The sequence below is a fragment of the Ovis aries genome, chromosome 3 (genome assembly GCF_016772045.2).
Source record: "Ovis aries strain OAR_USU_Benz2616 breed Rambouillet chromosome 3, ARS-UI_Ramb_v3.0, whole genome shotgun sequence".
NCBI classification, from domain to species: Eukaryota; Metazoa; Chordata; class Mammalia; order Artiodactyla; family Bovidae; genus Ovis; species Ovis aries.
In genome coordinates this window covers 140,128,955-140,150,835 of record NC_056056.1, presented here as the reverse complement: position 1 = coordinate 140,150,835, position 21,881 = coordinate 140,128,955, and the positions used below count along the sequence as shown (strand labels likewise).

The 21,881-nt window shown below is 41.7% G+C and overlaps 1 protein-coding gene across 2 annotated transcripts; it reads right to left on the bottom strand.

The window, feature by feature from the left end:
* Positions 1 to 200: 200 nt before the first annotated feature.
* On the bottom strand, positions 201 to 14,560 carry SLC38A2 (solute carrier family 38 member 2). 2 transcript variants are annotated; one of them, XM_004006421.5, is made up of 16 exons: positions 14,287 to 14,560; positions 12,948 to 13,145; positions 12,580 to 12,661; positions 12,316 to 12,431; positions 9,314 to 9,387; positions 9,132 to 9,224; positions 8,920 to 9,001; positions 7,441 to 7,523; positions 6,993 to 7,051; positions 6,734 to 6,901; positions 6,285 to 6,364; positions 6,070 to 6,170; positions 5,367 to 5,491; positions 4,865 to 5,009; positions 4,657 to 4,754; positions 201 to 3,204 (listed from the first exon to the last, which is right to left on the bottom strand). In XM_004006421.5, exons 2-16 carry the CDS (start codon positions 13,061 to 13,063, stop codon positions 3,106 to 3,108), a joined length of 1,521 nt encoding a protein of 506 aa, XP_004006470.3. In that variant the 5' UTR covers positions 13,064 to 13,145; positions 14,287 to 14,560; the 3' UTR covers positions 201 to 3,105. The 2 variants fall into 2 exon arrangements, with proteins under 2 accessions (XP_004006470.3, XP_014950203.3); XM_015094717.4 differs by lacking the exons at positions 12,316 to 12,431; positions 14,287 to 14,560 and having other exon boundaries at positions 12,948 to 13,015.
* Positions 14,561 to 21,881: the final 7,321 nt, after the last annotated feature.

Below are 21,881 nucleotides of genomic sequence, written 5' to 3'. Positions count from 1 at the left end.
CAGGTCTAAGACTTGGTCCTCCAGATTAAAAAAATTTTTTTTCCATTCCTCCAAATACTTGGTATGCAAATGTTTTTGATGACCATTTTTTCTTCATCATAATCACTAACACTATATGAACCCCTACTAAGTGCTACCTTACTGTGCTTACAAAACACACCAGACACGACTTATCACTGCTTTGAATAAAACACTGCTACTCAGGATTAAGCATGTATTTATTTTAGTTCAGTTAAAACAAACATACAATGTTTCATTGAAACGTGTAGCACTCTTTGCCAACAAGTCTTACGGGAATTGTTGGCCTCTATAACAGTACAGTGAGGATATTTACATTATATACAGAAAGCTTACCACAATCAGGTTCTCAAAGGTCTTCCACCACATTAGAGCATATTTGATTTCATTACACTAGATCATGTTTTAATAGCTACTACATTTTGAGAATTTAGACCTTATTTAAAATTTTAGAGTTCTGAACCTGCACCAAGTTTTCATGAAAAAAATGTGTTGTTCACGTAGTCTGCTTATTGCAAATATAATTTTAACAGTATTTTAAATTTTTAGTGTTTACACAATTTGTCAATTTACTGAAATCTCTGTACAGGTACTTTTGGGACAATTCTTATAGATACATAATGTGAATTCATCAAAATGCAGTTAAGAAACTTGTAAGGAGGATATATACATTTCAACCCAAGACCCAAACCTGACATTATATACAACCTATTTACAAATACATATGGACAGACACTGTATGTACATAAGATTATCATAAATATTGAAAAATAGGTTAGCTTTAATGGATTAATGCTGTTCTATAAATAACATTAGTTATAACTGAAACATCCACGGAAGACAGTAATGCAAAATGAGGTGACAAGACAGTGGTTTTAATACTGAAGACTGCTCATTACTGGGAATTCACTGTTTAGGAACCTCCAGGTAGACAAAGATAGCTCCAAGAAAATCATGCAATGAAATTTACCCTTGGCAGTTGATCTGGAACCTCAAACAGCCAGGGCACTGGAGGAACCTTCCACATCGATTTTTTTTTTTTTTTCATTTCTTCCTGGTTGCCTCGGTATTTTCTCCCAAATAAAAGGATGTAAACTGTAGAGGTATTCCCAGGCAAGTCTTAAGTTACAAAACCAGCGATTCTTTCCAGGAATTCAAGCAGAAGTGCCAATTCTTGGTCTGAGCTAGAGGTGAGGTTCTGGATTCGAATGGAGTGCCAAAAGCCCAATTGAATGAAAGCAGTGCTGTAGAATCCGTCTTCTCACTGCCTTTCGAGATGGTCCCCACTTTCATTTTTGTAGAAACAAACAAAAATGGACCATTGGTTTCACCCAATGGAGCACTACAAGACGTCTTCCAGTTCAGTTCCACAAGGGTCTCTGACTACAGACACATCTTGTCTGCAACTGAGTCACATATAATACAAGAATGCGTAACAAAAATCATGTCTGCCACATTTCTGGCCCTTGCCTAAAACTAAAAATGTTAAGTTCAAGAGAACAACCTTACAGTCAGGTGACCAATTGATGATTCCATTATTTGCTTCCCTCAACCACTAATGGAATTATGTGTATTAGATTTTAGACATTATGCCTGATGAGCAAAGTACCACATTATTTAATAACATATTCACCATACACCATGACGTACAATAAATGCGCTCTTAAAGCCAAGTAATTTTTTCACGTCTAACTGGGATTGAAATGGAAGGGTGATCATGCAGTCGGACCAATAGTTACACTCAGGTTGCACTGTTTTCCCTAGCTAACCATTTGTTGGATGTAAACAAGTAATTCTACGTTGTACAAGAATGAGATGACAATGCAGTGCACGTGAGTTTTTTTAAAAAGCTTACTGCATGAGAAACCCAGTGGCCTATATGAAGAGAACTTATACCAAATATAGGTGTAACCTATGATTAGACCTCTACTGTAGACAAAACATGAACACAACTAAACCACACATTGTCAAGTAATTCACACTTCCATAGCAGATGAGCCATATGAAAAGTTGTACTGTACTCTCTGGATAGAACAGTTTTGGCCTACAGCCATCAAATGCCCATTTTCCACTTCTGGAAGCAATGCCAAAAAAGGGCTGGCCCAAAAAAATCCAGAGCTGTCAACCCAACTCTGGAGACAGATGCAACTGAATAAACCCTGTTTTACCCAATTGCACTATTTGGTACCTCAAAATTAGTTATTTTATTTCCCACAGAAATACCTGCATTATCTTCCATTCTAATAGACTGAAGCCATAAATATTTCAGAGTCTAAATGAACAAAAATATTTGGGGACAGAGAAGAAAAGTGATGAACAGAGTTCACCTGATTTGGTGTAGCCACAATCAATCAGTTGTCCTTTAAAGGTAAAGTCTGAATGGAAAATGCTCCTAATTACAGTGTAATTTTTCATTATATCATTTTCTCTAAAAATTATTTTGGATAAAAAAAAAGTATTTGGCTTAGTATGCCTACAAAAAGGCAAATCATTTCATAATACTAGTAGTAATTGTTTTTAAATAACAATGATTTTTTTTTTCATGGAATTCACTGACAACTGCTTTTGGATAAAGTTCAAAAAAAGCAATTTTTAAAAAATAAAAGAGTGCTTCTGAGGTCTTCGAATATTTTTGGTACAAAAAAATAATAAGTGTTTTTCTCAATGGTTATTTCAATACTTTGCTGTAAATTAAAAAGAATTATTTCTCACATCGAATGGTTCCATTAGGCACATTCAAGTAAAATAATAAAATATCCAAGTTAAACAATGACACAGCCAAACATGTGGCTTGATTAAAGTTAAGAGTTCGTCCATTCTCTGGAATGGAATAAAATTGTCACTTCCGTTAACCCGAGACTCGTGGTTTGGTGTTAATATCCATTTCTACCATACAGAATAGTTTCTTTAAGAACGAAACAAAACAAAACAAGAGTTCACTTATTCTGCACTCCGAAGAACCAGCGAGGAATCTGCACTTCAAAAGGAAGTGAAACTGAAAACATCAGGTGAAATTTCATAGTAGTTGAGAGCTGTAGACTCAACACTGGCATCAAATGGACTATTGTGGAGTTTTCAAGGTGGTGGTTAATGGCCACCTCCCGGGGCATTGTGGACCCAATCCAACACAATCAAAGCCATGCTTCCGGTCATCACCACTATGCCACTTAGCAGGAACAACAGAGCCTGCAGTGAGCACAGAGAAAATGGATTAGCAAGCAACAAAACATGTATGCTAAATATTCTTCTACTTTTAAAAACTAGGCTCATAATTTCTAAAGGGCCTCCCAGGTGATGCTAGTGGTAAAGAACCCACCTGCCAATTCAGGAGACACAAGAAATGTGGGTTTGATTCCTGGGTTGGGAAGATCCCCTAGAGTAGGAAACGGCAACCCACTGTAGTACTCTTGCCTGGTGAAATCCGCGGGAACAGGATTTGCACTGGTGAGCAATAGTCAGTGGGTCCCCAAGAGTTGGACAGGACTGAGTGAATTAGCACATACAATAAATTTCTAAAAGTGTGTCCGTATTATTTCACAGAGCTACAGTTTAGCTCATTAAACTGTCTTGAATGATCAAAGTTAAGTAAGGAAAGTCGCTCAGCCGTGTCCAGCTCTTTTTGACCCCATGGACTGTAGCCTTCCAAGCTCCTCCGTTCATGGGATTTTCCAGGCAAGAATACTGGAGTGGGTTGCCATTTCCTTCTCCAGGGTATCTTCCTGACCCAGGGATCAAACCCAGGTCTCCTGCATTGCAGGAAGACTCTCTATGATCTGAGCCACAAGGGAAGCCACTGAATGATCAAGGGGTTATCCATAGAATACTAAGTTACTGTATCTTTAAAATCTTCTCAAAATTTCCCTTCTCATTCCTTTGCTCAAAAGAAAAAGTAAATAATCTTCTTTACTAAATAAACTGTTGCACGCAACAAAACTGGACTTATATTTTTGCATTTTTGAAAGGGAAAAATCTTAACTTTTAAAATCAAATCTATCTTAAAAATGCAGCCTGAGATGAAGCTGGAGGTTTTTCTAAGAGACACGAGTAGGTCTACTCTAATTCTACTCTTCAATTACTACACCAGATATTCTGAGTAAAACAAGGTAACTGTTGTTGATTCATAAGCATTTCTAGTACTTTAGTCAGACAACAGTTGTGGAGAAAATGGACTGAAATGCAGTCTTTAAGTATTCCCACCAGGATCATTTGTGGTTAACATATCATAATCTTTGTAAAATTAGTTGTTATAGTTTATAGTGTAATAACCCCCTGACCCCACTTGAGCTTTGCTTTGAAAATGGTTAGTTTCATTTGACTAAATACTCCATTTTTTTCTCTTTTATACACTCCAGGCCTATTTAAGTGCCTGTCACACAGCCGGTGGTCAAGGTTATACTTTTAACCTCTATTCCTATTTCTAAAGTATCTAGTAACTTTCTCGCAATAAACTTAAGAATACATATCAGAAGGCAAACCATCTCTCCCCTCCTCCCCCATTCTTCGATCTGTGAAGTTATAGGTATATTTATTAGAAACTTAAAATGAAACTACAATAAATGACATTTAGGAGACTGAAGTTACAATCAGTTGAGGAACTTTGGCATTACAGTATTCTTCTGGTCATGAACTCTCACTCACCCCAATCTTTTGTACAGACTTCATAGGTTCTTTCTTCACTAACTTGATATAGAACGCAGACGGAAGAATAAAAATCAACATAGCAGCTGCAGATGCACCTGTAAAAACAGCATTGACTATTTCTTAACAATTCAATGAATCACCTGCTATTTCTTTAACTTTGAAACTTCTGATATTTCAATCAACTGTGATACTTCCATAAACTTACCAATGAAACCAAAGATATCCCTAATATTTGGTACAAAGATGACAAGCAAATTGGTAAACACCAAGATAGATACTGTAATGACACTATGACGCCACCAACTGAACTCCTTTGATGCACACAGCAAATGAGTTACGGAACTCCGGATCTGCAAAAAAATAAGTGAGTAAATAAAAATTGCAGCTTTAATCAATGAAAAAGAGCTACAAACAATAGGAAACAAGTAGCTATTTAAATACTCAAAGCGTACCCCTCCTCTACTGCTCTTTTCCTACACATCAAAGCATTAGAAAGATCATTATATCCTGAATTACGGGGAAAAGATCCCAAGATGTATTTTAAAGCTGGACAAAACATTAAAAAAAAAAACAAACAACCCTTTCAAAAACCAAAAACCTTTGATACTGCTGTAGTAATGGTTTTCTTCTTACAGAACATGAAAATCTCACAAATCTTCATGCCTAACAACTCATTCCTACTGGAGAGAGAGCAGGTGATCACTTACTGGGAAAATGACGACAGGTACTGTCAGGGTGACAGCCACCAACACAGCCAAACGGACAATGAGAAGCAGAATATCAGTTTCCATGACGCAAGTGTAGGTATGAAGCAATTCTGACTCAACGTGTTCTATAAAGAAAAAGAAGAAAAAATGCTTCTTGTGTGTTGTTCTCTCTGGAGACTAGTTAGAAAATCTAACTTACAGCTATTATCTGCACCAAAGTTATTAGCTACTCACAAAACAACCATAAACTAAGAGGCTAATAAGATTAATTTGGAATTAGGGTTAATGCAATTAAAATAACATTGAAGGAAAATTTTTCTAAATACCTAGGAGAGATTTAGCCACATGACCCCCATTAAAAACAACAGGAGCTAAATAGCTAAATCCCAGGGTTTGGCTTACAGTCTGCATGTGTGTTGTATAATCTGAAGGGAACAGGAGAGGAGAGTCAGGATGAACCTCGATGCAAGCACATCACATATAAAAATGCCACCATATGGCTAACGGTGGATTTTGGAGCCTGTACTCTAGAAATTACTGATTCAATATACACTACAGGGAATTCTAAACTTTAGGTTCAATTGCTCATCACCAATAGGAAACATACTGAAACAGACTGAGCATTTAAAGTGACAGAACTATACATACAAAGTACGAACTTCATTTCACTAAGTGTCCTGTTTGTAAACTGGACATTATTTACCGTAAAACGTCAGGTATCCAAAGAGGGCAGCAAGCAGGTACATGAGAAACATAGCAAAAAAGGAAATCTTGGACACATTCATCATTCTTCTACGGCTGCGGCTGCACAAATTCAAAGGAAAATACACATACATATTATAGCGGTAGTTAGAGCAGTAATCTAGTATTTTCCCAGCTTTTCCAATTAATTTATATAAAAGTTGCTAAAGCACTCACCCTTTAAGCTCTTCATAAATAGGAAGAATAGCAGGATGGCAGACAAATGAAAAGGTCAGAATTGGCACAGCATAGACAGTCTGCAAAAAAATGTAAAAACCTTCTTAACATCCTGAGGTAACAAACTCATGTGATATCATAGTTCTGCAACTTACATTTTATACTCATTAATCTTAGAAATCAAAGCTTAAATTGTTTTCTTGCCTAATTAGCTCTTCTAATTTGTTCACTAGGTGTGAGCAATATTCTCACTTCTGAATGTGGCAGTTACAAGATACAAACCAACACTTTCTTCTCAGTCCTCAATAATGAGCTAATAACCATGTTTCCTAAACAGGAAGCTATTACCTCATCTCCCTTTACCTTGGGAGTGTTAAAACTTCCAGTGGGTTATTTTCCCTATTTTCTTCCCTAAAATCTTTCTTTGAAAACAAAATGATTATAGTTACCTGTGAGTTGAAGATAAAATAACGTGGTTGGCAAGAATCACTTTCAGTCCTATTAAAACCCACATCAGGTACAAAAGTTGCTGGGTGTGTTAAGCTGCCGTTTACTGTTTCATTAACTAGAAAAGCAATTTCTGCAGGACAAGGAATCTGAAACTTCTTGCAAATCACCTGAAAATATATTATTTTGCATTTGTTAGAATGAATAATGTGACAGGGCTTAGAAAAAGAATCTTTAGCTTTAAAGAAAATTTATACCTACCACAATCAGAAAGAACATCATACACAGCAAGGAAAGGCCACTGGTGTATCCCAAATATCCTATAAGGAGGAAAAAACATGGGATTCATTTACTTAATCAGGTTTAGGGCAAATATGACTCAATTCTGTAAGACTTCAGTGTGGACACATGAAATTTCTAATTCTTATACAGCAAGACAGAGAATTACTTAAAAATACTTGTTAATAACTAAATCGGTAACAACTATCCCTTTTGCATTTTTTTTTATAAAGCACAAGATGTTCTAAATGGCAACCAAGTGCTTGGGCCTTTCGGTAGAGAATTTCTTGAAGACTGGCAAGTTACGAATGCAATTCTCAAAGGTATGTTTTTGGGGTTCTTTAACTCAGCTCTCATTAATTTCTATTAAGAGAAAGCCAACTAGTTGGTGGGGCTCATTTCGATTCTCTTTAGAGATGGATTTGCTCACCTAAATTCCTCAGCAGTGACAAGGGAAGAATGAGCACCAGTGATACCAGCAGAACCAAATAGTCACCATTCAGATACCACAATCTGAATGAAAGAGAAGAAAACCAAGGTCACAACCAGTCACAAATATCCTCAGAATAACATATATTTCTTCTCACAGCACTCGTTTTATACTTAAAAAAATAAAACTGAGACACAGACAGGTTAGAAAGAATTATCACTTATTCAAAAAGCCCACATAGGCAGGAACAGCTTTCTAACTTAGTGGGCACAGTGAATATTCACTCAGGTTAGAAATGGGGTCTGAAACAGTATCATTTTTGTCCCACTGTTTGCTCTGGGAAGGCTGCCAGCTGCTTCATAACATAAAATGCTTCTTAAAGGCTTGATACTAATGTAGGGAACAAAGCGGCACTGTTAAGCCAGTTAATCTTATCTTTAAGCATTTTTAGAAAATTGTACACCAACTTTGTCATAGCTTTAGCACACACTGTTTTAATGCTGGAAACAAGGAAATTTTAAAACAAGTTTCTATCAGACATTTGTTAGCAAATGTACTTACTAAACATTTCAACAAGGAAATTTTTTCACAGTTCTATAAAATACATAGGCAAAAAACAAATAACAAAACCCAGTCCCCTCCAAACAAGAGCTTATTTCAGGCTGTCAAGAGTATGTTGTGACACCTTGACCCACCTTGACTCCAACAGTAAAAAGATCCCTTCTGAACTCAGAGAAAATGTTATGCACCTCTCTAAAAGTTTTAGCAATGCTTTTTCCTTTTTAGGTAATCAACTACACCTTGCTTTAAATCACTGACTTTCAAATTCTAATTGCCCTGTCAATTCTAACTCTGCTCACTTTAGCAATAAAGACCCCCCACAGAGAGCTAACATTTAAAGACCAGCTTATTAGGTTTCAAATGCTGCAGAGATAACCACACTTTTCTGTTTTGAGATAATGAGCTGCATGTAAGCAGGGAAGTACATTATCCTTCCTCATGTTTACTTTAGATAAGAACCTGTTAGTCTGAGTAACTCTTCGAGAAGGACAAGGTTTCTATAGCATGGCCATATATTTTCTGGTATTCTGCTATTTTCAACAGATTTTCCAATTCACAAAAATCAGACAGGGATTGATTTTTAATGTAATTCAAAATGTTAGTCCTAACTTAGGTTGGGGTATAAGTTATTCAACTATATATTCTGGGGACAGTAAAGAGAAAAGGTAAGTAGTTTCAGAAAACCTGTTTACATACATATATTTGAAATTTTTTATTCAGTTAACTATCTAGCTTCTATCTTGGCCTTTCCTTTGCTGAAGTTCAAATCAGTTTCTGGGGGACTTCTTGGTCAGTTTCAACATGAATATTAACAAAAAATAATTTACTGATAATCATTTTGTATCCAACTTTGATAAAATGTATCTAATCATTTTAGACTGCAATTGTTTCTTATGAGTAACCTTACTTAGCACCTACCCATTTGTATCTTCAATGTTCATTAATGCCTGGATCACCAAAGGTAACTCATATTTCACTATGAAGAGGTAGCTTGACATAGCTGGAGGAAAACAAAATTATACCATTACAAGTGCAAAATGTTGCATGTGACACCAAAAGTAGCGTGTCACCACTCTCTGCTACATAAAGAGCAAAAAACTATACCCAAATCATCTTTCAAACACTCTTACCTCCAATGTTCTGCATTGTAATGGATCCAGATGCTGTGAGCTTCCCAACCATTCCAAATGCTTTATGTCCCAGCTGTTCATATAATAAAGACCCTATAATTTAAAGAACACAGACGCATGAAGGGAGAGAAAGAAAATCATGATAGGCATAATTGTTTTAGAAATATAGAGTGCTACCATACCTCCTTCATTGGCAGTCTTCAAAAGGAGATGAACAGAATACAGGGAAAATATCGACACAAATGTCAACAGAATTCTGATGAGAGAAGAAAAAGGTATAGGGTTATACGTAAGCACGTCTATACCTAAAAGACAATTCCTTTTGACTTTATTTAAACATTAAACACAAAACTTGTCCTAATATTTTTGCTAGACAGAATGACCCCAATGATGTGTGTTCACTCTTTTGGCTAGAGTGTCAACAAGCTCTCTTACCTCCCTAAACATGACTGCATCATGTCTCAGGTGATAGCTCTACAGTCCTGGTTATGAACAGGGTCCACCCACTGAACCAAAGGTGCCGGGAGACACTGGAAAGACTATAACTTTCCAGTGTAAGAGTTATAAGACTTATACTTTGATTCTGCTACAGGGGTAATTAGTTATGTACTTGCTACTTCTTTGTGTTGTAATAGTTTCTATACCTATAAAATGGTTTTAACACTTGCCAGTTACCTGGGAAATCCAACTGAGACAAGTTCAGGAAAGGTCTGGAATTCCCTTGAACCATATAAGTAAGCATAGGAATGGGACTATATGAAGGAAGGAGAGATGATATACGCTAAGTGTCAGGGTCAGCTTTACAAAAACTGTCATCAGTTATTTGTAAAACTGATGGGTATCATCAGCACACATCAGAGGAGTAACTACTGTGACGATATACTATATTGCGCCCCATAGTATGGAAGACAAACCCAGCATTGTCACAAAGTTAAACAATGTCTGTGTGAGAACAAGCAATCTATCAGTGAGACTGGGCTGTCTCCTCCCTCAGTCCTTTCACTTGGATGGAAGAGGAGGAAAAAAAGAAACGAAGAGAGGAGAACTAAAGGTTCTCTACTTGGTCACTAAGTTTTCCTTTAGGGCACACATTCTCTCTCATTCCAGCTTTCCTTTCCTCCCCACCAGGCAAGCTGAGAAAAACAAATTTCTTTTTATTAAAATGAGCCAACAACAAAAACAAAAAATCAAAATCAGGGAAGCTCATGGAAGACTCTGCAAACAAGATGACAGTCATTTTCCAAATTCTGAAATGGCAAACTGATTAAAGTACCATATAAGGTCTGGCAAAGAAATAGATGTCTGTTAGTTAAACATAGACGGTGGCATTAAGCTGCCGTTCCAATGCCAAAAGTTTAATGGTGTCTAATCTGTAGTAGCAATGACACCATCAGCCTCATCGCTAACTGAACAAAGCATGGCTTAATCAAAAACAATGTCGAAAGTGTGCTAACAAACTCAGTCCCTCTTTTACATAGAGAAGACAATGAGGAATGAACAGACTCCATAACCTTTGAGGTCACTTTCAATGTCAATACTGGGTCTACTTTATAGGGTAAGCTACAGAGTCGTTTAACCAGATGAGGGCAGCCATGAGGCTTTTGGACCATTTACCTTTATACCTCTACATAAACCATGTAAAACAGTGATGGATTTCAAACTCACTTTAGCGTTTGTGATATTATTTAGCCATTTACTGAATAATCAAACATTCAAACACTATTAAAGTATAAATAATTTCAAAAGTGCAAGGGTAACATAGCAGAATTCTGAGTTCTTTTATGAAACAAAGGTAGCATTTTACCTCATGTAAATTCTGCACCACAACCACACTGGAAGCATTTAAAAATTGCCTCTGGTTTTCACATGAAGAGTTAGGAAGGGTTTCAAACATTTAACAATGATGCCATTCAAATACCCCACTAAAAACTTTGAAACTCCAGGGTTCTTTCTATGTAAATTCCTGGCTCTTAGTCTTAGACCTCAAAAAGCCTCATGGTTCATGAAGCAGGGTGAGTGAATCCTAGCTTCCAGTGCTCAAAGCCACACTTAACACATGTGGAATTTCACCACAAAGCAGAGTTTTGCAAAGGTTTGCTTTTCTTTTCAGAACATTCTCTTCTGCTAGAAAAAAATAACTTGAGTAGAAGGCACCAGTCAGCTAACTAAAATAAGACGGTAGCAAAGAGAGAATTCCATGTTCTGTGTATATGTGGTTTCTTCATCTGCACAGTAAATCACCCTAAAAAGAAAGTGCCTTAGCCAGGAGTCCACTGTAGCCCAATCTTAGTAGCTATGATACAAACAACGCTGAAACATATCCTCAAAATCACAGGTATTTTTCTTTTATGCCTTTTTCCTGGAAATAAGGTCCATAGTTTTATATTCTCCAAGAGTCAGTGACCCTAAAATGGTTAAAAAACACTGTTTGAAAGTCTTCTCCTGCTCCAAAATCCTATTCTAGGTATTCACGTGGGAAAGCACAGGGAGTAACTAATTCTAACTAGACAACTAAGGAAAAAAAAAAAAAGGCAATTCAAAGTAGGTTTTCTTTAAAGTAGTCATATTTTGTTGTGGTAATCACACAGACATGGATTAAAAATAAAAACCACCCCAAAAATTGAGACCAAAAAAAAAAAAAAAAAAAAAATCACATATGGGTTGTTTTTTCGTGTCCAGAAAATTGACTCACTTTTCTTAAATGTGTTCTAGGTTAGACAAATACCATCACACCCTATATATTAAAAAAAACAAGTTGTTTTCCTTATGTACATAAGAGGCCACAGGTCCTTGGGGAGACTGTCAATTTAGGAAACGGAGTTGAAGGTACCATGCTTTTAAAATGTTTCTTGCTTGAAAGTTCGCCAGACTAAAAATTTTACCCTGGATTCATCCACAGTTCTTTATAAATACCAAATCCCTATTCAACTTTATTCCCTCCAACTCAAAGACTTTTGGATTATTAGTTTTAAGAGTCCTAATTTTCCCTACCTAATTGACTTTTTTGATATCATGCAGTTATGTAGCAGAATAAAGTGATTTTTGGATTTCTCACATTTTAAATTTTAAGCAAATGACTAAGTCAATTACTGCAACTGTAAATTCAGTCTCTGGAGCCAAAATATATGCTGTATCATCATATTAACTGCCCTGCGTGGCAGACTCACTACTTACACATACTTACATAAAAAGAGCAATTCCAGTATTAGCCATGGCATAAGAAAGCCCAAGGATTCCACTGCCCACAATCGCATTGCTCAGATTAAATACTGACATTCCAAAGGAAGTAGTACCTGGATGCTACATAGAGGGAAAAGGATAACCAAACATATAACAATAATTAAATGGAGAAAACCAGCTTTGGGCAAGTTAGACTTGAAATCTAAAAATAAAACTATTCTTTTACTCCATAAAGTCACAGAAACACAAATGATTATTTTTAACTTACAAAGTCAGTTTCATACTTCTTCTTCCCCAAATTCGATTCAAGTAAAAAGTTCTGGTTTTCAGGATCTACATCGGCATAATGGCTACAAAACAGAAAAACAAAAAAAAATCCTAAATTGGTTGAGATACACAAAAGGAATGCTTCAACACAAAACGCCCCCGCGTTTAGCTGTCACACATTTTAATTTCAATGCATATTAAGTAGTAGTCGACTTTCACACGACCTGAAGGCGTGTTCCCATACAACCAGATAATGTTCCAGAGATTACGCGCTCTCTCCAAATGCTACAATAATTTTAAGCAACAGAATTCTACGTAAAGAACTTCCGATGCACACAAGCCGTTTTTAAAAACGCACACATCTCCCACCTTTTCAGAGCAGCTTGTTTAGTGGGGTAGGAGTAGTTGAAGTCGCTGTTGGAACTATAGCTGCTGCTGTCCTCATCTGGGGAAATATTGAACCTTCCCATTTCAGCTTTCTTCATGTTGGGCAGCGGGAGGAATCGGACGCTGAGAGTAGTGCTGGGTTCCTTTTGTCCTTGGAGACGCACGAGCCCGCGCGGCTGCCTGTGAAGGTAGAGGCGGCGCGTCAGGACTGCAGAGCCCGCCCTGGTCACGTGACACCGCCGGGAGGCGCAGCGCGGCTGATTCATCCCCCGCCAGGCGAGTGGAAAAGTACCAGCCGAGCGCGAGGGGCGGGGGCGCGCGCCGAGGGGCGGAAAAGTACAGACCGCGGAGCCGCCGAGAACAAAGATGGTCCCACCGCAACGCTGCGCCCGCTGAGACTCGCGCCCCCCCGGGACCCTAAGGACCCTCTCCCGCGCAATTTAACGTTTTGCCCTCTCTGTTAGCCCAAGTTTTACGAAAGGGGCGTGGGGGGAGCTCTGTATCGCTTTTCCCGCAGCCTCCTTGGTCGTGCACAGGCACGCAGGGCACACATCCCACCCAGGTATTTGGCTAGGTGTGCGCTGCATGTACCCCAGGCACACAGCTCCCCTTTTCCAGCATTTACAATAGCAATGCCGCGTAATCCTTTCACGCCGGGAGCCCCCAGATGGGAAAATGCCTCTGCGGCAGACAGACTCGAAGGGGGCGTTAGGGCGGACACTAGTTTTCTCCCGAGAAGAGGAGCAGAGGGGGCGCAGAGCGCCGAGGGTTTGTTTACACGCGCACGCCCGTGCCCTCGAGCACACCCGTCCACTGGCATTTGACTCGCAAGCTCTTCGCCCGGCCGGCCCCTCCTATGCCCGGAAAGGAAACTGATGCAATATCGATCGCCGATTGTCAAACGTTCCCGGTATGTCTTCCCCAATCGTGGCCTCTGCTACATTAAAAGCTCGAACCCACATCCGCCCTCCCCCAAATTCCAAGACCCATGGATTTAATTATTTTTATTAACTCAAATCAGTCACCAGACTTGTCGCAGTGGAACCGCGAGCCTGGCTGGCTTCCCCTCCCCCTAACGGGAAGATGCGGCTCCGATCTTGGCGGGCACACGGCCCCCGCGCCGCGCCCCTCCCCCGCCCATAAGAAGACAGTGACCCCCGCTGCAGGCCGGGATAGAAGTCTGGCCAGCAAACCGAAAACGCCCTCCCCGGGAAGAAACGACATCCTCAGCTGCCTTCCCGCCGCGGCCCCTCCCGGAGGCCCCTCCCCCACTCCCGCCCGGTCCCCGCGGCTTTTGCACAGACGCCCCCGCGCGTGTTACCTTGGTGGTCTGGGCTCCTGTATCCCGGAAACAACACGCAAAAGACTTCGGTGAGTTTTTCTCAGTCAACAAAAATCATAAAAACAGAACAAAACGAAAACCCCAACAAGAAGCAGGAAAATAATTTTAATTAAACAAGGAAATGGCAAGTTGCCGCCCCAATCGTCCGGCGTCCGCCGTCTGAAGGGAAAGGCGCGAGTGTGCGGAGCGCGTGGTCGGGCTGCTGGCGGCGGTGCGAGAAAAGCGCTCCGGGACGGCAGCGACGCGCGGCTCTGGAGCAGCGGGGCGAGCGGTGGGTTTTAGCGGGAGGACGCGTCAATGGGCGGGGCCCCAGCCTCCGGAGCTTGCTTTTTTGTATATCAACACCACCTGGGCTCCGCCCCCGGCCAGCCTGGGCCCGCGAGGCCCCGCCCCGCCCCCGCCCCGCCCCCTGCCCCTCTGCCTCCTTGCCCCCCCGCGCCCCTCCCCGGTGGCTGAATTAGGCAGCCCAGCCCCGCCTGCTTCCTCCCCCGCTCCTTCCAGGCTAACTCCACTCTGCCGACTCTGGTCAGCCTGAAAGAGCCCCTCCTCTCGCCCGTGCTTTCCCCTATCTGTCCCTTTCAGCTCAGACTGGTGCCAAATATGCTCTTTCTCCAAATATGCTGGTGTCCGAGTTACCAGCAGGCTTTCCTTTCTCCTCTAGGCTCTTTGGGGACACATCCCGCCCATCCAATGCTTTTCTGCATGCTATTTTTATGATTTACAGGGGGATTGTCTCCCGCACTCTTGGGCCAACGGAGCAACGTAGTCTCCATGGTTAGGTTTTTGTTCTCGTTCTTTCTTCTCGTTCCTAGACCTGCTTTCAATCTTCAGAACTAGCCTGATTAGGTCGGTTGGCAGCTCCATATCGGGATATCCTTTTAGTACGGACACGGAACACCCTATGAAGTGTAAAGCGACATCCTGCCCAGCAAGCCAGACTCTTTGCAAGGGTCCCCAGTGGGGGACTCGGCTCCTCCGAGGGGATGTAGGATCCCATTTTTCCTTCCTGGTCACGTTTCGCTCATTCCACCACCCCGAATGAAGAGCTCTCCTCGCCCTCCTCGCCTTTCTCTCCTATTTACAGAGGCACTGCCTCCGTTGGAATGCCGGTGCTCCCCTTCCAGTGTGGAGGTGTTCTTGCTGAGCCAGGCAACTAGGGGGACCCTTCGCTGTGGAATACTCGGTGCTGCCGGAAAGGCTGGAAACAAAGGCCTCTTAGGAGAGAGAATTGTTGGTTGAATGAATGAATAAACAAACGACCTGACCTACTGCTCTCTTCCTTTTGGAGACGTGGGAGAGACAGAGCAGGGTTGGGTGTGATCACAATTTTTGCTTTCAATGTTTTCCTGAGGAAATCTGTACACAACTGTCTGTTTCCATGACACGTGAGGCTGCGGGTGCCCTTGGCCTGCACCAGTGTGATTGACATGGGAGGACCCGATTCCACTTTACACTCCTTTCTTCCCAACCCCTTCAACTGGTCAGACCAGTCTCACCTAAACAATACTCTTGCTTTAGTACCCAACTTCCCATCGCCATCACTCAGGGCTTAGTCACTGAGCCTCAGGAAGGCTTCCTTCCTTAGTCCTCTTATTGCAAGGGCTGTTTTCTAAACCGTGTGGTGAAAACGTTTTAGAACCTATGCTGTCTTGTACCCAAAATTGTTCACGTTTGTGGTCTTGTCCTACCAGGGAGACTGTGAGCACGCCAGGGCAAGTTTGGCATTTGATACACAATTGTGACTTTCACACAAATTCCCCGATAACACTGATCAACTCTTCTAGACTGGACACCAATCTTAATAGTGGGTTAGGGAGGACTCCTTGAAAGTTCCTTACTGTCAAGTTTCAACTGATGAAAATCAAAAGGTCTTCAGTCACTTCTTCATCCAGTTTAGTCCCCTGCATAGTCTGAAGTGACTGTGGTTGGCAAGTCCTACTCTCAGACTAGTTCTCTTGTTAGTTGAATTTTTTGGTGGTATGTACTATAGTGCATGGGCTTCCTTTGGTGGCTCAAACAGTAAAGAGATGGCTCAAAAGGTAAAGAGGGGGCTCAAAAGGGCTCCAATGCAGGAGACCCGGGGTTCAATCCCTGGGTCGGAAGATCCCCTGGAGAGGGAAATGGCCATCCTCTCCAGTATTCTTGCCTGGAGAATTTGATGGACAGAGGAGCCTGGTAAGCTACAGTCCATGGGACTGCGGAGTAGAACATGACTGAGTGACTAATTTTCACTTCCATTATAGTGCATGCTTAAGGGAACCTTTAAATTTGACGTGTGTGTGTGTGTGTGTGTGTGTGTGTTGGGGGAGGGCTGTAATGTTGTTTTGATTTCTCTATGACAAGAACCTGAACAGTAAATGACAAAAAAGAGGTGGAGGTGCTGAAACATCGATTTTTCCATTGGCAAGTTTGATTCATGTTTTCAAAGGCCAGTCTGAAGCATATCTGATCAGTCAAGTGGCTTCCAAGTGAGGCCTCATGTGTTTGAGATTTTGCCCTTACACTCTGGGCTAGAGTGCATGAGACATAGTACCCTGACCCAATTTCTGGGAAACTAAACTGCCAAATTCTTGTTGGTCAGAAGTGCTACGATTTTGCTCTGTTCCTAAGCGAATGTTTAGCAGAACAGTGCCTTTCAAACTGCAGAGTGGGTCCCAGGAGTCGATAGTGATCCACTCAGTGGATTACTACACTTTTTTCCCCTTTAATTCAATAGTACAAAATAGAATTTAAAATTTCAGTATGCCATACATGGAAACGCTAAGTACTAATCTATAAAACTTTACTTTTGATTATGTATAAATATGTATATATCCTGAGTTACGATGTAAAATCTGTTTCATACTGTGAACTGGGATCAAAGAATTTTGAAAGCTAGTGAGAGTAAAGACAGGGACATAATCAGAAATATAAGTGGTCAACTCTGGATTTTCAGAAATGCACTACATTGTCAAGATAGTTTGGTAGCAGTTTTTAAGGAGGGTGGATAGCTTTCTTCTGTAGAATTATTTGACCTTAATCACCTGATAAAAATAGAGCGGGTCTGTTTCTAAGGGTTCTAGTGAATTGTTTCCTAACCTGTGGTTGAACAAGATCATATTTAGGATGGTCCTCAAAATTTTATTCATCCAGCATTTCAGTTTGCTTGAAGTGGGCTCAAACATTATATTGGTTCTCTCTACCCTTTATGGGACTTCCCAGGTGGCACACTGCTAAAGAATCAGTCTGCCAAAGCAGGAGACACAAGAGATGTGGGTTTGATTCCTTGGTCTGGAAGAGCCCTGGAGTAGGAAATGGCAACCCACTTTAGTCTTCTTGCCTGGAGAATTCCATGGACAGAGGAGCCTAGCAGGCTACAGTCCATGGGTTCGCAAAGAGTTGGACACAACTGAGCGTGCTGGCACGCATCCCTCGTGTCCAGCCGTTCTCAGGTTGGCTTTCACGGCTCTCTCTGATGGGGCACTAGTCTGTGGCCTGCGTGCATGCTCAGTTGCTTCAGTCGTGTCCAACTCTTTGCGACCCCGAGGGCTGTAGCCCACAAGGCTCCTCTGTCCGTGGGATTCTCCAGGCAAGAAGACTGGAGTGGGTTGCCATGCCCTTCTCCAGGGGATCTTCCTGTCCTGGGGACTGAACCAGCATCTCCTGTGTCTCCTGCATTGTAGCTGGATTCTTAACCCATCAAGCCATCTGGAAAGTCTGGCACTAGCCTTTATTTTCACCCTGATCCCCTACTATTTCTTGTTGTAGGTAGCTTCTGAGATGGACCTCAATGAACCTCACTTGATATTCATACTTATTTGTAACCCCCTTTCCTTGAATGTGGATTGGACCTAGTGATGTGCTTCTATTCAGCAAAGCAATGGTATGTTACTTCTAAGATTAGGTTACAAAGAGTTCTGGCTTCCATCTTGTTCTCTCTTGCTCTCTCCCTCATTTGCTTTGAGGGAAACCAGGTGCCATCTTGTGAACTGTCCTATAGAGATGCCCTAGGGCAAGGAAGTAAGTCTCTGGCAACAGCCCAGGGAGGCCTGCCAAGTCACAAGAGTAAGCATGGAAGCTGATCCTGCCCAGTTGAACCCTGAGATGACTGCAGCCCCAGCTAATACATTCATGAGAGGACCCAACTAAGCCCAGCCTGGATTCCTGACTCACGGAATTAAGCAATAATAAATGTGTATCATTTAACACCACTAAGTTTTGCTATAGTTTATTACTGGTCATAGGTAACTAATACATTTCCCTTCTTATACCTTATGCTTTTGCCACTGTTCTCACTAGAAACCGATTCTCATTTAAGTGATACCCACTGCTTGGAATATTCTTATACCTCCTTGTCCCTGCTGTTACTATGTATCTAAACTTTTTCCTTTGAGACCCACCTTAAATCAGTTTTTCTTTGATACTCCCATTTGAAAGTGGTCTCATTCTATTTTGAACATTGTACTTTTAAAATATCTTTTTGTGGCACTTATTTTTGTGTTGTCCATTTACTTGATTTTATGTTAGTTCTTTCCAGGGTTGTTTTTAAGACAGCTCCTAAGCCCCCCAAAATAGTATTAACTCTGAGCACCCTGGTGACTTTGGCACGTTTTTCTGGTATCGAAGGGTACTCTACCAGGTAGTAATTGCTGTGGAACAAATTATTGCAAAACTCAGTGGCTGAAACTTTCAAACTTTGTATGAATCAGAAATTTGAGAGCAACTCAATTGTGTGTCTTAGCTTGGAATCTCTTATGAGGTTGTAGTAATCTGATAACTATATGTATAGTTATCTGATGGCCTGACTAGGGCTGAAAGATCTGTTTCTAAGGTCATACACTCACATGCTGGCAAGTTGGTACTGGCCAGTTGACTCTTCTCCAAGAAAGCTTCTTCACAAGCCCGACTGGTGTCCTCATGACATTGTAGCTGGCTGATTCCAGAGCAAGTTATCCAAGAGTGATCAAGGCAGAAGTTGCAATGTCTTTATAAAGCAGACTTGGAAGTCACACTTTATATTTCCACCATATTCTCCCAGTCACAAAAGCAAGCCTGGATTCAATGTAGAAGGGGATTATACAGAGACATGAATACCAGGAGGTAAGGATCATTGGAGGAGGCTTTCTGGAGGCTAGGTACCACCCAGAGAGGTTGTCAGTTGCAGAAAACTGTTACTGTAAGAAACACAATATGCAATTAGAAGTGGCTTAAATAATGACACTTAGTATCTCATATAATAGAAAGTCTACAGATAGAGCAGTCCTAGAATTAATTCTTGGCCTTTTAATCTCCTCAAAGACTGAGAGGTCACCATCTTTTCATTCTGTCATCTTCAGCATACAGAGATATCTCCTGGCATGGGCACATGTTGGCTGCAGTGGTTTCAGAGCTCCTGGGCAGATGGGGCCACGTCCACTGAAAAAGAAGTGTCAATTCTGTGAATCATTTATATTAAGAGAGAGAATATTTCCTGAAAGTACTGCTGTGGATATCTCTGATCCTATTAGCCAGAATTAGGTAATATAGTCCTGCAAAAGAACAACTTTATATTGTGAATCTGTATGTTTGCAGGCATTATGTTTTGCAAGTACACACCTTCTCATCCAGAAAAGGAAAATTATGGTGCCCACAGAAATTCAAGCTTAAAAAAATTTTTAGAAATATTTAGTTTTACAGACCTGTTAGTATAAGCATACTTAATTATGTCAGGACTGTAGAACAACTACCCAGAGTGTCAGTACTCTGTTTATCTCATTTCCTCCCCAAATAAAAGGGGAAGGAATGACTTGATTAAAGATCTTTTTGTAGTATTTACACAGTGGCCTTTTCCTGAGACCCTGGAAGAGTCCATTTCGGTAGACGTGGTATATACTAATGAACAAAAACAGTGTCAGAAAGATGACAGATGTTTTAACTGACAGTTCTTTCACTCGGAGAAGGCAATGGCAACCCACTCTAGTACTCCTGCCTGGAAAATCCCATGGATGGAGAAGCCTGGTAGGCTACAGTCCATGGGGTCGCTAGGAGTCAGACACGACTGAGCAACTTCACTTTCACTTTTCACTTTCATGCATTGGAGAAGGAAATGGCAACCCGCTCCAGTGTTCTTGCCTGGAGAATCACAGGGATGGGGGAGCCTGGTGGGCTGCCGTCTCTGGAGTCGCCCAGAGTTGGACACGACTAAAGCGATTTAGCAGCAGCAGCAGTTCTTTGGGTAAGTTAACATCTGCTAATTAGTAGTAAGTGACTTAAAAATTTCACTCATAATTTTCCATAATAAATTATTTTAAAATACTTTTATTTTTAGTTTTTAATTGTTAGCAGTCTGCTTTCTTGTCCAGAGAAAAAGGACAGCGACTGAGTGATGTATGCCTGCGAGTTCAGTGGTATCTAACTCTTGGTGACCCCATGACTGTAGCCCACTAGGCTACTCTGTTCATGAACTTCTTCAAGCAAGAATACTGCAGTGGGTTGCCATTTCCTACTCCAGGGGATCTTCCCCACCCAGGGATCAAACCCATGTCTCTTCTGTCTCCTGAATTGGGAGGCAGATTCTTTTCCGCTCAGCCATTTGGGGCCGTGATGGATATTTATTCCCGGTCTTCAGTTTCCCGCTCTTTCTTTGCCCAGGGCTATAAGATACTGAAATAAGGTTTTATGAGAATTAACACATGTACAATTCTGGTTCTTAGATGAAAAGCATTTTAATATCTGGGCTTGGTTCTGGAATCTTTACTCAGGTAAAACTACTGTTTTGACTGAAATATTTGGCACCACGTGTCAGATTAAGGTGCCTGGGTCCACCTCCAAGTAACCTCTTCATGGGATACGTGGTGTACCAACGCCACTTCTCAACCCCTCTCCCCATTCAGCGACACCCATTCGCAAGAATAGTCCAGGGCCCACCAGTCCCCGAAATTGTTAAATTTTGTTTGCCATCTTGAAGTGAACCATGCACATAACACATCCCTTTCGAGTACCCTTTGTCAGCCCTGGGTGGGTGAAGTCAACAAACTCCCCGAAGTTGCTGTCTCGGGAATACATCTTATTCGTGGCTGGGGAAACGAAGTGGGGAATGTCAGGGACAGAGGAAACAACTTGTTTTCCAGGTGGTGAGCGGGATAAGGGAACTACAATAGAGCTGACGACACGCTGGGTCTGAACGACGACGCAGTTGCAGGGCGTTAAATGAGTGAAAGCCAAGACGCCCATCGGAACCGTGTCCTCCCTTTGTCTATCCTTCCCCTGAAAGGTGTGGGGGGACCCGTACCACGCGGATCGGAGGTGGCGGGGCTGTGGGGGCTGCGGCGCCCCAGAGGCGAAGGCGGAGGCGCCAAGACGCCGCTCCTTGCCTTTCAGGATGCCAGCGGGGTACAAGCAAGGTCGCGGGCAAGGCCGCACGGCGGCTCGGAGCTCCAAGGTGGGGCGCGAAGGAAGTGAAGACTGCCGGCCGGAGGGCCAAGGCGCGGGCGGCGCCAGCCTGGGGGGCTGCGGCGGGCGGGGCGCGCGGAGCGCTGCTCCCGGGGGAGAAAGGAACCTCTGCAGAGGCGGCTCGGGCAGCCGCCGGAAGGCTGGGGGCCGGGGTCGGTGCGGGG